We start from the raw sequence: 16,614 nt of genomic DNA, 5'->3' as shown, positions 1-16,614 counted from the left end.
TCAACAACATGAAAGCATGCACTCATCCTGCCTTGTATCAACGGTTCAGGCTGGTGGTGGTGGTGTCATGGTGTGGGGAATATTTTCTTGGCACTCTTTGGGCCCCTTGATACCAATTGAGCATCGTTGCAACGCCACAGCCTACCTGAGTATTGTTGCTGACCATGTCCATCCCTTTATGACCACAATGTACCCAACATCTGATGGCTACTTTCAGCAGGATAATGCGCCATGTCATAAAGCTGGAATCATCTCAGAATGGTTTCTTGAACATGACAATGAGTTCACTGTACTCAAATGGCCTCCACAGTCACCAGATCTCAATCCAATAGAGCATCTTTGGGATGTGATGGAACAGTAGATTCGCATCATGGATGTGCAGCCGACAAATCTGTGGCAACTGTGTGATGCCATCATGTCAATATGGACCAAAATCTCTGAGGAATGCTTCCAGCACCTTGTTGAATCTATGCCATGAAGAATTGAGGCAGTTCTGAAGGTAAAAGGGGGTCCAACCCGTTACTAGCATGGTGTACCTAATAAAGTGGCCGGTGAGTGTATATCCCTAAAGGAAATCTACCACTTTAAAACACACATTCTAACCCAAACATACCTTTAGAAAGGTCATGATAAGCTGATGCAGGTTCAGGGCTTGAAAAATCGATTTTATAATTATGTTAATGACCCTTTGGTGCTCCTGTGTTCCTCACACAGGGCGCTGGGGTATTAGCATAATCACAGAAGTTTTGGCGAGATGACGATTTAGCATGCATGTGATACTGCTCCCAAGAGCTAGGTGACATCACTGGCTCTCGGGAGCATGAAAGGGAAGGCAGGCAGTACTCCTTCATGCACGCTATCCAAGCGCCTAATATCCAAGCGCCTCGTGTGACGAATGCAGGAGCGCTGAAAGGTCATTATCATAATTAGAAAATAAATTTTTCGGCGAAACTGCCAGTATCAGCTTATCATTACCCGTCTAAAGGTATGTCTGGGTTAGAATGGGTGTTTTAAAGTGATAGATATCCTTTAAACTATAACATTTTTGAATGTTTTGACAAGAGGATCAGTGCATATATTATAAAACATAATGATATACTGTATAAATACAAATTATACAAACCTGTTGAATCTTCACTGTAGACAGGATGTGGAACTATTGTCTGTGCATTTTGCACACAGTCTATGATTCCGAGTAGAGTCCGTGTCAGCCTCAGCAGTTCACTGAAGCTATAGAATCCAAAATATATCAAGTGACGTGCGAGGCTCACGACCTTTAAAAGTAAAGTCAGTAAGTACCTATAGATATTCAAACTTATACACACACAATAAAAATTATTATTAAAATATTTCCGTAAAAGATTTTTTTTTTAATTTATACTTTTAGATCAGCACTAGCCTGATATTTGGAACACGGCACCAGTGCTCCGCTGCAGTATCTAAAACAAACACTGTAGCATACAGCAAATAATGACAATAGCAATTGCTGCAATGTGGGAAGGGGAAGTTAAAGTGGCATGTTTTTTAAAATTTTACACACAATACTTTTTATATATAATCTATATTATTTTTTTTTTTACAAAGTACAAAACAATTCAGTTACATAAAAGTCAAATTTTCTTTACAATAACATCCACATATTAATATCTAGATGAAATTTTATATATTGCCAACCCCAAACAACCACATCCCACTTAACTGGGGAAGAAAAAAATATCTAAAAATCTCTCTCTTTTCTTTCCTCCTCAGAAAATCTAGCTGCAGTTTAGCCAAAGTTTCTCCCACTTATCAAAAGTGTTATTATTCATTTATCAGTTTTTTTCATAGGTCTTTATCTCATCAAACAACTTTTTCCAGTCCATAAAGGTAGGAGCATTTTGTGGCATCCATCCTCTCACTAGTCATAAGCAATCCTTTTGTTATAATATTACGCTGGCATGCACCTTAATACAGCATAGACAACTTTTAGTGGACAGTTTACCTTTGTCATACTACCCAGCCCCATACATACCACTTTCCAAAAAGAAGCCAATTTGTACATGACCATGCACTTACCATGTACATATCATGTGTAAAATGTTTGCCATTGCATCTATAGACCGTCGCAGGATAAAATGAATTTAAAGGGGTATTCCCATTTCAGTAAATTAATGTTACTATTTGCATTATAAGAAGTTTTTTTTTTAAACTTTATTTTTATTATCCTTTTTAGATATAAATACTTGTATTCATGAAGACATACATTAGACAATAAATACAAAGATAATGAAAAGGAGAAAAAATTAAATAAATAAGTAAGTAGATAAATCATACAGTATTTCCCAGAAAGGGAAAAAGAAAAAGGAACAAAAACCTCCCATCTACTCCCCCCGAACTTAATCCAAATCGTCATCAATATTAAATTACCTTACAGTCAAGACTTCAAACCCTATCTGTCTTCATCTACCAGCAGTGTCCTATAAATCTCTGAATTCCTAAATCTCACCAAGTACTCCAGGTGGCATCAAATCTGTCTTTCGCTCCCTGCAGACAGAGTCAGTTCCTCCATATTCATAATATAATTCACTTTTGAAAGCCAGAGGGACACATGAGGTACCAGTGTTTGTTTCCAAAAAACTGGGATGCACAAACGTACTGCCATTAAGAGTTATCGCACTAATGATCCTACATACACCTGTTTGGGGAATTCACAATGTTGCAAAAGAACAAAGGCTGGTTCAAAAGGAAAGTTAATTTCTATTTTCTGTTGGATAACATATTGCTTGCCAAAATGGCAGCAGTAAAGAACAGGACCAAAAGACATGTAGAAATGAACCTTCCTCATTTCCACATCTCAAGCACAGTGGGCAAGCTCTGGGAGCATAGCATGTATCTTAAGGGGGACTTCATACCATTGTGATATTATTTTATAAGAGAAACATACGTAAATTCAAATATTCATCCCCATTGTTCCGTTGTCAAATTAATTTGGAGTTCCTGCTCCCATTTTGCTGTAAACCTGGGCAGTGTTTGGTTCATTTCTTTAAGTAATATGCTATAGATCTTAAATAAAGAATTGTGCACAGGTGCTACGCTCATGCATAGCTTTTCAAAGTCAGTATATTAATTTTCAGAATTTTCCAAATGCAGTAAGGAGGTTAAAAAGGAACACAGAAATAAAGATCTCCAAGGAGTCAATGTTATTACCCCCCAGGTTTCTGACATTACCCTCGGCAGACGTCATCTTGACCCCGTCCGAAAATGAAAAACCCTATTTACCCCCATTGTATTCCAGTCCTTAAAAAATGTATCTTCAAGAATCTAGGGTTATTTGGAACCAGATACAAAGACTAGTATACTGGAATTAATCCGCCTCTAACCTGGGGAGAGGTACAAACCTGAAGGGTTGGCCCAATGGTTTGGTGTTTCAATAATTGAGGGAGAGAATCTCTTTCCAGCCAAGGAACACAAGATAATGAAACCGGTGAAAATTGCTGTTCTATGGTAATTTATGATTTATTTTCATTGTGCCTACACCAATCCAGTACCCTAACCAGTTTGGGAAGCTCTATAATATAATTTAAGCTCCGGTAGCGCCAATCCCCCTTTATCTCTTGGTCTATATAGCACCTTTTATAACTGGGATTTTTTACCCACCCATATAAATCTTTGTTGTACAGATGTTATCCTAAAGAATGCTCCCGGGAGATGTATTGGGAGAGCCTGAAAAATATACAGAACTCTAGGTAGAATGTTCATTTTAAATATGGCACAGCAACCCAGCCATGAAAACATACATTTATTCCAATTTTCACAGTCCAATTTAATGGTATTTAGCAAAGAGAGGAAATTTACCCTATATAACTCTTTTAAATTGGATGTAAGCTTTATTCCCAAGTAAGATAGTCCCTCCCTTTGCCACATAAAGGGGAATAGGTCCTACAACCTTTTTAACTGTTCAGGAGACATATTTACTACTAACGATTTCAATTTATAAAAGTTGATTTTAAAGTTAGATGGACAAAAATATTCTCTCAATTGGTGTATGAGGTTTGGGATAGAGATCCTAGGGTTAGATACAAAAAACAATAAATCATCTGCATATGCTGCTATCCTAATTTCTTCAGACCGAAACGTTATACCCGTAATATTTTGGTCTGATCTTATTCGTCAAAGAAATGGTTCCAGGGATAGAACGAAATGGGCATCCCTGTCTGACTATTACGAATTTGCAGATCTCCTGACAGGATCCCATTTACCGTGACTTTTGCAGTGGGATTTGAATATATGAGATATACAGTATATGATAGAATGCATTGCATTATGTTATATTTCAGACCTATTCCACGCAGTGTCTCAGCCACATACACCCAATTTACCCCTATCAAATGCTTTTTCCATATATGTTGAGAGCAATGCAACTGCCTGTTTATGCACCTGTGCATAGTGTATTAAGTTAATGGCCTTTGTTGAGTTATCTCTAGCTTCCCATCCTTTAAGAAAGCCTGTCTGATCTAAGTGTATGATCTTAGCCACCATTGGCATTAGTCTCTCAGCTAATATTTTTGGCATCAATTTTGTGTCTACATTGAGCAGGGAAATTGGTCTGTAGCTGAGATACTGCGTGGGGTCCTTACCCTCCTGTAATACTGTAATATACTGTACTGTAATATACGCCCTAAGGGAGTCAGTTGGAAAAGACTGGCCTACTGTCAATGAATTAAATGCCTCGATCATATACAAGCTCAGTTCCTCAAATAGCTGTTTATAGTAAGCTAAGTAAAACCCGTCTGGCCCAGGTGTTTTATCAAGTGGTGTATCACCCACTGCCCATTCCAGTTTTTCCTTCGTAATTGGTCTCTCTAAATTTTCCAAGTCGATCAAAGGCAAAGAAGGTAATCCTGACTCCCTTATATATTCTTGAATCTGTGCCCTAAAGTCTGGGCACAATGTATTCTGAATGGAACTGTCTACTGAGTATAGTGAGACATAATATTCTCTAAACACCTCCACCACTCTGTCTGGTAGGCTAAACTTATTCCCTTGTTTATCTTTTACGGTCGGGATGTATGTAGTAGACCTCTGATTGTGTAGAGCTCTTGCTAAGCCCCGACTACATTTATCCCCATATTCATAGTAAAAGCGGCAAAATTTTTTGCTTTGTATAACAAAAGATATCCTAATTCCTCTCTGGCTTGTATTAATTGTATCCTCAGAACGTTATCCGGTAAACGTTTATGTTGTGTTTCAAGCTCCTTTATTTATTCAAGTAGAGTATTTAAATGTCTGTCCCTTTCCCTCTTCCGTATCGCCCCATGTTTAATAAAAATTTCCTTGCTAACTACTTTATGAGCTTCCCACCTGACGCAAGGGTCAAAGGCACTACCGTGAGTTAAGGCAAAATGTTCTGCTGTTGCCTGTTTTACCTCATTTAATATTTGTGTATCTTCCAGGAGTGAAACGTTAAGTTTCCATTGCCACTACTAATACTATTGCCACTGTTTGGGCATGTTGAGTCCTGGAGTAACTGCAGATCTTGATGTTTAATAAATATCATATACAACCTAGAATACACATCATGTGGTACAGAATAATATGCAAATTGCACATTGTAATGAATAGGTTAGAACCAGGCAGCCTTGGGTCTTCATAAGACCCAAGGCTGTCATAGCAACAGATCACCGCCCCCCTGATGACCTCACAGGGGGCGGCGGTCGAATACAAGATGGCCCATGTGCCTCCAGCAGCTTTGTTGGAGGCATTTGCAGGGTTGACTCCCGCGATCAGTGCCAGCAAAGGCCCCGGGTGTAACGGGTTTCACCTGAGTGTTTAGTGCAATATACAGCAAACACCCAATTTGTATGGAGAGAGCTCAGCCTGTATACTTCAGCCCATGTAATAGTACGTCACGTGTTGGTTAGGGGTTAAAAGGCTATTACACTAAGAATGTTGTTATGTCTGTCCACCATATCTGTCACCTTATCCTTAAGGCACAGGTTTTCAGACAACACAGATGAACACCGTTCATTATCAGCAATCGCCCCAGCTTCGGGCGAAAACACATCCTGAGGGGAGGAGCTGCTGCACAGCACGTTCTCATTGTGTGACACTCACGGCCATCTGAGACTAAAACACAATACTTTACACAATACTATTAATTAATAGCTAAGGTATAAATCTACTACTAGGGTGAACATCAGGTGAAACATGGTCCTTATGACATTACAGAAATGCTTTATATTTTTTAAATAATGACCTCAAATGTTAGCTTGTTTTTTTCCTCATTGGCAAATGGCGTAGCTTCGCTCACAACAGTGTTCAGATAATCTTCAACAAATTCCATTGTATTCGTGAATTTATTTTTCTTGTCATCCCTTGAATCATTCAGGTTGGAGTCATAGCTGCGTACAAAACGAAAGACACAGGCAATTGAATACTAACTACCTATATCAACAAAAAAACAGAAGAACTAGGGAATAAACATGGATAAATGTGAGTTACAGTTGTTAAAATAGGTCCATAGAGATTACGGATGTACTGTTAACTTTTGATGGACTACATGTCATTATTCGTAGCTAACGTACCTCACATATATGTAATATCTGAAGATAAATCTATAGGCTTGGAAACATTGCTTTGTCTCATAAAGGGGTTTATCCTTAACAACATTTAGCTGTCCTGTATTGCTAAATAGCTGTCCTGGATTCTGGCATCATCCTGTGACCCATGCCAGAAGTCCCATAGCAATCTATGGAACCCAAGATGAAAACTCATTCTTCATTGATTGGACATTCTGCTTGTCTTACATAATGAGGTGATGACATACATTGGAAATGCAGGGAAGCTAAGGGAGACGGATGATCAATCGTTCTGATTGTGGGGGTTTGAGGCTGCTAGACCTCCCCAACTAGCAGACAATTAACCCCTATAAATAAATAATGTTAATGCCAAAAACTCTTTTAAGATTTCTAAGGTGCCTTTATAAGACAGCAGAGTTCAGTAACAGTTAAAAGAAAACATAATTTCCTTACTCCTTAATAGTTATGCTTGTAGGGATTTCAGTCCATAGACGGGCATACTTTACTGGAGTCACCAGTTCTTGTGGGTCTCTATCAACATGTACATGAAGCATCAGGTGACAGAAAGAAGCTCTGATCTCAAAAGGAAGCATCTCATCAGCCATACAAAGAAAGATCAGGTCAACACTCAGTTGCTTGGAGATTTCATGGATAGCCAAGTATTGACGGTCTAGGCACATTCGGGCAAACAGTTTCAATTGGTATCTGTGGAATATTCATAAGAAAATTGATTTAAAAACGAGAAAATACAATTAAATTTATAACTGTACAATAAAGACAAACTTACCGATAGTATGTTAAAACATTCTCATCATGGACATTTCCAGCTCTTGCCTCCTGTGATAACTGTCTGATACTCTTTTCATGAGTATCATTGTTCTTGTCTAACCAGACTAACCAGACTTCTTCTTCACAATACTCAATGCTCATATATTCTGGGGAGTGGGACATCTCTTTTACAGGTCTCAGCCTTCCAAAACAAGTACATCATACAATTTATTTTAAAAATATATTGTTACTACCATTATATACCTGTGTATAGTTGACTAACCTTCAAGTTTGGTAATCTGTCATTGTATTTTGGTCCACCCATTCCCTTAATAACCTGGGTCAGTCTCCTCTGCACCTATTACCATTTAACTATGTCCTCCTTATACCCTAGTGCTAAAATTGTATGCAATATTCCATGAGTGGTAAACCTATGTTCTCATCATGAGCATCTATAATTTTATATGGCTTGATAGCAGCTGCCTGGCACTAGTCACTAGTTCACATACAGACCCCCAACTCTTTTTCTGCTGCAGTTTCATAAAACATAATTTTACTTTTAGGTTCATTGGTCCATTTATCTACAAGGAAATGAATTTTCAATTTCTGTGCCCAAGCCCCCTTGTTTGGATTGTGAGCCCCCATGGGAACAGGGACTGATTTGGCAAGCCCTGTGTAGTGCTGCGGAATATGTTGGCGCTATATAAATAAAGGAATTATTATTAATTATCTTCTCCCCAAACACAGCTGCACTCTCCACATTGTGGTGCAGTCTGTCTCTATTGTAGAGCATATAGCTGACAGCTGCACTTCCCCAAGTCCCTCGTATAAACACCCTTCCAACCTTCTAGCCATCTTGTGCCCATCTTGTGCTCTCCACATCGGGCCTCTATTATAGAGCCTATAGCTAAGTCAGCTACAGCTGTCTAAGATACCAAACCTCTCATTCCTATCCCAGCTCTTGCCCCACTTGTTTACCTCCAATCTCCCAGTTTCATTCTGGAATGATATGTTGCACAAGCAAAAAATACTATCTTTGAGCTCTTTATAGGAAACTTGTCAGCAGAAATTGACCCAATAAACTACAACCAGTATGTTGTGAAGCAGATGAACATCTCTCAGATCATGTTTCTCTCATGACCCAGTGCAATGGCATGAGAAACTGAGAAACATCTTTGAAGTGAGATGTAAGATGGTTGCATAAAGTCATGAAGGTGGAAAGGGAACATTTGCAGGTGAACAGAGCATGATGTTAGTGCTAAACTCTCTGCCTCCATGACTTTACGCAACCAATTTACATCTTGCTTCAAAGTTGATTTTCTGGATGTTGCAACTACCCTAGTTCATGGAAAAACATGAATTGGAATGTGTTAACCTGTTTGACAACATACTGGTAGTGTTTTTTTTGCTGACAGGTTTCCTTTATGGCCTAAATTCCTGAAGTCATTTTTAAGGACTTTCCATCTTTCCCTAACTTTGTCATTGGGGCACCACGACAGCTGGGTCCTCACCAATTTGCCATAGTAATCTATCAACAACATGCTGAGCCCAAGCAACCAGCAAACAAGATACTGGGGGACATGTGTCACTCCTATTGCGTTCTTTTTCTTTTGTGTGACTTTTCACAGTTTGAGACTTTTTAGGTGCAGAATCAAGCAGCGTTCCAAAGTTAGCTGCCTCAATGATTTAATGCAGTGTGCCATATTTATCATTATAGCACAGATGTTTAGTCAACTTTTGCGACTTTTGGACTCTGAAATTGTCCCATTCTTGCACCTAATAAGTCCCAAAACAGAGTATGCTGGATCCAGACTTACTTTCCCAGCTATTTTTGGGGACAAAAAAAGTAGCACACTGAAACAAAAAGTTGCAAAAGTAAGACTAAACAGGCAACTCATTACATGTATCACTAAGAGAAAAGACATAAGATACATTGCAATGATTAAGAAGGCCAACTTCAGGGAAACTTGAAAATGTGACATACTTTTCAGTATGCCTTGTCTTTGTGCCTATCAAACAAAGGTCCCGGCACTCGCTTTATTCATCAGCCTACTTTTATTATGAAATGTTATGTCTTAAGTTTTCTCCTAGAAACAAAATCCAAATAAAGGAAATACAACTTCACACCACAGGAATGGATCCATTCCGTCAGTAGTAAGGGTCTATTATGTTAATGCTGTGCCTGAATATATGTATAGAACTTGAAAAAGGCTTGCGGACCGGCTGAAACACGTCCTACTGTTACTACTGTCATACTGTGACAGATTGCACCTTTGATTGTCTTGGTGACTGACTGACCTATCTGTTCCCTAATAGTAGTCTCCAACTACCAGCACCTGACTGTGTCTCCAACTACCAGCACCTTCCAGTGCTCTAGTACTTAAAGGGGACCTACCACCACGATTCTACCTATAAAGGTAGAACGGGTGGTAGGTGGATAAATGGGACGTAAGGATAGCCCTTTTTGGGCTAATCCTTACGTCCCGGCTATCCTTTTGTAAACTTTAATCAGTTGATATGCTAATTTATTTAAGCGGCTACTGGGGCGTGGAGTAGCCGGACATGAGGCTACTAGTCGCGGCTACTCCACGCCCCAGTAGCCTTGTTCCTCCGCCTACCGGGTAATCTTCGGCGCGCAGCTCCCCGTAGCTGCGCGCCCTCGTGCGAATATCCTGCGTTCTGCGCATTCGCAGGACGCAGGCCTACGGGTGCGCGGCCGTAGCTCCGAGGCCGGCGCTACTGCGCATGTGCAGACGCCGGGTGCTCGGACGAGGGCGCGCAGCTACGAGGTGCTGCGCGCCGAAGATTACATGGTAGGCGGAGGAACAAGGCTACTGGGGCGTGGAGTAGCCGCGACTAGTAGCCTCATGTCCGGCTACTCCACGCACCAGTAGCCGCTTAATTAAATTAGCATATCAACTGATTAAAGTTTACAAAAGGATAGCCGGGACGTAAGGATTAGCCCAAAAAGGGCTATCCTTACGTCCCATTCATCCACCTACCACCCGTTCTACCTTTAGAGGTAGAATCGTGGTGGTAGGTCCCCTTTAATCACAGTCAACTGATTGTCAGTGGTAATGCCTTGCTGCTGATGCACTGATGAGGATCAGGACTGGGCTCCCTACAACTTTTCCCTCTATTCCACCTTCTATTTTTTAACTGATGAGCATTTCCCTGATTCTAAACCTCCATTCTTCCTTCCCCCTATCCATCCACATCAAAGAGCAGTGGAAAGCATTTATTCCAGATTCAGTGCTTCCGCATGTGTAATTTTCACACATCCAACACAGCAGTATGTCCACTCACTAGAGCGGTTTCTCATGGAAGCATAAATGGCACATAGCGTATACTGCATAAGGCAGTATCATGACTAAAAGCTGCATACTTTGTCTTGAAACGGATAGAAATGTCTGTTCTATGCTTGTGGATATACACTCACCGGCCACTTTATTAGGTACACCTGTCCAACTGCTCGTTAACACTTAATTTCTAATCAGCCAATCACATGGTGGCAACTCAGTGCATTTAGGCATGTAGACATGGTCAAGACAATCTCCTGCAGTTCAAACCGAGCATCAGTATGGGGAAGAAAGGTGATTTGAGTGCCTTTGAACGTGGCACGGTTGTTGGTGCCAGAAGGGCTGGTCTGAGTATTTCAGAAACTGCTGATCTACTGGGATTTTCACGTACAACCATCTCTAGGGTTTACAGAGAATGGTCCGAAAAAGAAAAAACATCCAGTGAGCGGCAGTTCTGTGGGCGGAAATGCCTTGTTGATGTCAGAGGTCAGAGGAGAATGGACAGACTGGTTCAAGCTGATAGAAAGGCAACAGTGACTCAAATCGCCACCCGTTACAACCAAGGTAGGCAGAAGAGCATCTCTGAACGCACGGTACGTCGAACTTTGAGGCAGATGGGCTACAGCAGCAGAAGACCACACCGGGTGCCACTCCTTTCAGCTAAGAAAAGGAAACTGAGGCTACAATTTGCACAAGCTCATCGAAACTGGACAGTAGAAGATTGGAAAAACGTTGCCTGGTCTGATGAGTCTCGATTTCTGCTGCGACATTCGGATGGTAGGGTCAGAATTTGGCGTCAACAACATGAAAGCATGGATCCATCCTGCCTTGTATCAACGGTTCAGGCTGGTGGTGGTGGTGTCATGGTGTGGGGAATATTTTCTTGGCACTCTTTGGGCCCCTTGGTACCAATTGAGCATCGTTGCAATGCCACAGCCTACCTGAGTATTGTTGCTGACCATGTCCATCCCTTTATGAGCACAATGTACCCAACATCTGATGGCTACTTTCAGCAGGATAATGCGCCATGTGATAAAGCTGGAATCATCTCAGACTGGAATCCTGAACATGACAATGAGTTCACTGTACTCAAATGGCCTCCACAGTCACCAGATCTCAATCCAATAGAGCATCTTTGGGATGTGGTGGAACAGGAGATTCGCATCATGGATGTGCAGCCAACAAATCTGCGGCAACTGTGTGATGCCATCACGTCAATATGGACCAAAATCTCTGACGAATGCTTCCAGCACCTTGAATCTATGCCACGAAGAATTGAGGCAGTTCTGAAGGCAAAAGGGTGTCCAACCCGTTACTGGATGTTGCAACTACCCTAGTTCATGGAAAAACATGAATTGGAATGTGTTAACCTATTTGACAACATACTGGTAGTGTTTTTTTTGCTGACAGGTTTCCTTTATGGCCTAAATTCCTGAAGTCATTTTTAAGGACTTTCCATCTTTCCCTAACTTTGTCATTGGGGCACCACGACAGCTGGGTCCTCACCAATTTGCCATAGTAATCTATCAACAACATGCTGAGCCCAAGCAACCAGCAAACAAGATACTGGGGGACATGTGTCACTCCTATTGCGTTCTTTTTCTTTTGTGTGACTTTTCACAGTTTGAGACTTTTTAGGTGCAGAATCAAGCAGCGTTCCAAAGTTAGCTGCCTCAATGATTTAATGCAGTGTGCCATATTTATCATTATAGCACAGATGTTTAGTCAACTTTTGCGACTTTTGGACTCTGAAATTGTCCCATTCTTGCACCTAATAAGTCCCAAAACAGAGTATGCTGGATCCAGACTTACTTTCCCAGCTATTTTTGGGGACAAAAAAAGTAGCACACTGAAACAAAAAGTTGCAAAAGTAAGACTAAACAGGCAACTCATTACATGTATCACTAAGAGAAAAGACATAAGATACATTGCAATGATTAAGAAGGCCAACTTCAGGGAAACTTGAAAATGTGACATACTTTTCAGTATGCCTTGTCTTTGTGCCTATCAAACAAAGGTCCCGGCACTCGCTTTATTCATCAGCCTACTTTTATTATGAAATGTTATGTCTTAAGTTTTCTCCTAGAAACAAAATCCAAATAAAGGAAATACAACTTCACACCACAGGAATGGATCCATTCCGTCAGTAGTAAGGGTCTATTATGTTAATGCTGTGCCTGAATATATGTATAGAACTTGAAAAAGTAGAAGATTGGAAAAACGTTGCCTGGTCTGATGAGTCTCGATTTCTGCTGCGACATTCGGATGGTAGGGTCAGAATTTGGCGTCAACAACATGAAAGCATGGATCCATCCTGCCTTGTATCAACGGTTCAGGCTGGTGGTGGTGGTGTCATGGTGTGGGGAATATTTTCTTGGCACTCTTTGGGCCCCTTGGTACCAATTGAGCATCGTTGCAATGCCACAGCCTACCTGAGTATTGTTGCTGACCATGTCCATCCCTTTATGACCACAATGTACCCAACATCTGATGGCTACTTTCAGCAGGATAATGCGCCATGTCATAAAGCTGGAATCATCTCAGACTGGTTTCTTGAACATGACAATGAGTTCACTGTACTCAAATGGCCTCCACAGTCACCAGATCTCAATCCAATAGAGCATCTTTGGGATGTGGTGGAACAGGAGATTCGCATCATGGATGTGCAGCCAACAAATCTGCGGCAACTGTGTGATGCCATTACGTCAATATGGACCAAAATCTCTGACGAATGCTTCCAGCACCTTGAATCTATGCCACGAAGAATTGAGGCAGTTCTGAAGGCAAAAGGGGGTCCAACCCGTTACTAGCATGGTGTACCTAATAAAGTGGCCGATGAGTGTACATCACAACTTTTAATATATAAAAAAATGAAATTGTGGGGAAACTACTTTTCGGCCACTCCATGGGATCCTAGCACACTTATGTTGAAAAAAGGTGGCCAATGGAAATGTTTCCTCTTAATAGTTTCCTTTTAAAAATCAACATCAACAGCAATGGCGATAGGAGCAGGGGGATTTGAGACCACCTAAAGTTACAGCCGTTTTATGCACATCGGTACTTTCTCTAGCTTTAATGCCATGGCATCCACTCCTGACTTAAATCAGAAGATGCCTATTGCCATTGAAAGCGTATCAAGAGATGCTATTGAACCAGGCCTCCCTAGCATTTCTCGATCACTTGGCAACAGCGTCTGACACTTCTTATTTAAGTCAGGTGCGTACACCGTTGCAATCGAGCTAGGGAAATAAAGGACTGTGGTCCTAAATCCCCCTGCTCCTATCCCCCATGGTTGTTCTAAATAAAAAGTGAAGAATTTCAATAGTGAGTGCCGCTCTATTGCCTATTGATGATCACAAGTTTCAATATACTTAAATAGAAGTTTTTAATCTACATTACTTCAAGTGCTGGAGAAAAATTATTTGATGGATAAAAATTACTTACTCTGTTTTAATGAGGATATCACTGTTTTTGGGATCTAAAACACACTTACAAATTAGCTCTTGTGTTACTGGAATTGCAATATGATTTGATACACACAAATCTGAAAGGTAATCCAGAAACCTAGAAAAATGGACATGTATATTAACATACATCCAATTGTGCAACATTTTTAAAAGGTTAATTAATCAACAGGGTGCAGAGTGGTCACTGTGTCTTTACAAAATGTGTGATCACAAGAATGATGTAACTGCTGTTAATATTAGATTATCTGTGATCTATATATGGGGACAGCAGGAAACACTGAAAATGTGTTTCCTGTTATCATGTACTCTCATGAAAAAATAATGCAAAACGCAAAATATTATAATAAGTAAAAATAAGTAAAAGTGCAGAAAAAAAACGGATACACTATAAACAATACAATAAAACTGATAAAACTGACTGTGTTTTTGCAACTGCACTAATAAATATCTGTACCTTGTCTTCTAAAGCTAGAGATACAAGTAAAACTAAAAAACTGCCATTTGACATTGTAAAATGTTACACAAATGTTACATCACTATATACACATATTATGAAATAAAGTAGTTTAAATTATTTATGATTATTTTGTTTTTAAATATAAAGTCCGATCCTAGCTAAGTACCTATGGGAGTGAAAGGGTCAAGCAGATTGATCCTCAACAAATAATGCTTTACATATACCTTTCTAACTCTATGGCTCACATTTATCAAAACAAGTGCAAACTGTACTATGTGCAGTTTGCCTGTGAATCGTAAGAGGGCGCCAGATCAATCAAAACTGGCGCTGGGTTTTCATTAATCTGGTGCACCCTGCACTACTCTAGAAGTGGGCACATTGTTCGTGCTGCAGAATTGTGGCAGATGGCAGTGATAAATGTGGCGCAAACTCCGAAGAAGCACTAATACAGCCATGACACAAAACTGGCACAGACACTTTATAAATACAAGTGTAAGCAGTTTGCATGTTCTTTTCAGTGCAAAGTCAGAAAGAAAACTTGCGCAAACGCTTTAATAAATGTGGGCCTATGCCTTTTCTTTTAGCAACCGTGTATATATCAACAGCCAGGGTTACTAAATTATCCACCATTGTGAATGAGCAATTTATTTTACTAAGAAAACTTTACTTACCGTGGCTCACGGTTTTTCCTCACCAAGCTGACAAAAGTTTCAACCTCAGTTTTAGTAATGTGTTTTTCTAAGAGTTTTCGATTGTTATGCAGCAGTGCTGTGATTGTGTCCTCAGCTAAAATGTCATATCCAATCTGAGACTGCATGACCCCAAATTGCTTGGCAATGTGTTCCTAGTGTAGGAAAAGACATAAGTGAATATAAATTAACAGAATTAACCGAAATATACCAAACTTGTATCCCGTATATATCAGTGGTGATGAACCTAAGGCACGCAGAGCCCTCTCTGTGGGCACGCGCATCCCCCCCCTGCAGTGGTTGAGTTTATAATCAGAGCTCCAGCCAGGCAGGAGATGCTACAGCACACCCGTAGCTGCAGAGAATCTGCGGGGCCTCTGTGTCCTATTAACTGTACTGGTGTCCTGTGGCACCAATTAACTTAAAACAAGTAGAGTTATACACTCTCTCCGCTGCTACTAAACACAGGAGCATATAACACAAGTAGAGAGAGGGGAAAGGACTTACGGCAGCTCTTTATGATTTCCTCCGACCTTCCTTCCCTGCTCAGCATGCCTTCCCATAATAGCCGTGCTACAGGTGTCAGTGCTGCTCCTATGACATTGAATATCTGCTCCCAGAGCAGCACTTGTGATTTCCTCCAGCAGCAGTGGGGTAAGTGCACGCTCTGCCTCAGTGCTGGGCCCTGCCTCCTCATCCTACAAGCAGCAGCATCCCAGGCTGGAGCTGTACAATATCACACAGCAGTTCCCTGGCATTCACCCTCCCCAAAGACTACAGAGAGTGGCAAAGTATCTACAATCAATACCAATTATCCAAGAAATGTGTGAAAAGCAAGGACTGCTACAGGCCTTGTACAACAAAGTACACAAAATATATGCATGAATACCATATTATGAAAGACAAAGAATTTTATTGAACAAAATAATACACATATGATCACTGCAATAAAAACAACCCATAAAATCAATCCCTGGTGGACTAAAAGTACACAGCCAATCCTGTACAATCACATTGAATACCACAGTCAGTCAATACAAACATAAGGTTTCAATGTAACACACGAGTTAGTCAATATAGTATATTGCAAGTGTAAACAAGAGGTTAAACATAAACCTAATCTAAATAACATAGAACCTGGTAGGAGGTCATATAAACCAAATAAGACAAAATAAAGTGCATCGTGCGGAGTAGCTATATATACCAACCAGGCTGCATATTGAACAGGAGATGTGGCGCTGTACCAGAAAACCCTGACGCGTGTTTCGCCGTCGCTTCCTCAGGGGGTAATGTATCTACAACTCCCAACATGCCCTTAGGGACCTATGGATCTGCTGGGAATTTTAGTTTTTGATACTGCAGACCACCATGTGAGTA

The 16,614-nt window shown here is 40.6% G+C and overlaps 1 protein-coding gene across 2 annotated transcripts in view; it reads right to left on the bottom strand.

The window, feature by feature from the left end:
- Positions 1-16,614, bottom strand: part of ITPR3 (inositol 1,4,5-trisphosphate receptor type 3) — a 253,384-nt gene that overhangs the window by 125,762 nt on the left and 111,008 nt on the right. For both annotated transcript variants that reach the window (XM_072137166.1, XM_072137167.1), the window contains exons 16-21: positions 15,220-15,392; positions 14,069-14,188; positions 7,345-7,527; positions 7,011-7,262; positions 6,236-6,380; positions 1,124-1,274 (exon numbers count right to left, since the gene is read on the bottom strand). In XM_072137166.1, the coding sequence (XP_071993267.1) occupies positions 1,124-1,274; positions 6,236-6,380; positions 7,011-7,262; positions 7,345-7,527; positions 14,069-14,188; positions 15,220-15,392 (1,024 nt within the window). The remainder of the gene's footprint in view (positions 1-1,123; positions 1,275-6,235; positions 6,381-7,010; positions 7,263-7,344; positions 7,528-14,068; positions 14,189-15,219; positions 15,393-16,614) is intronic.

This window comes from Engystomops pustulosus, chromosome 2 (genome assembly GCF_040894005.1).
Source record: "Engystomops pustulosus chromosome 2, aEngPut4.maternal, whole genome shotgun sequence".
Taxonomy (NCBI): domain Eukaryota; kingdom Metazoa; phylum Chordata; class Amphibia; order Anura; family Leptodactylidae; genus Engystomops; species Engystomops pustulosus.
This window is presented reverse-complemented; position numbering and strand designations above follow the sequence as displayed.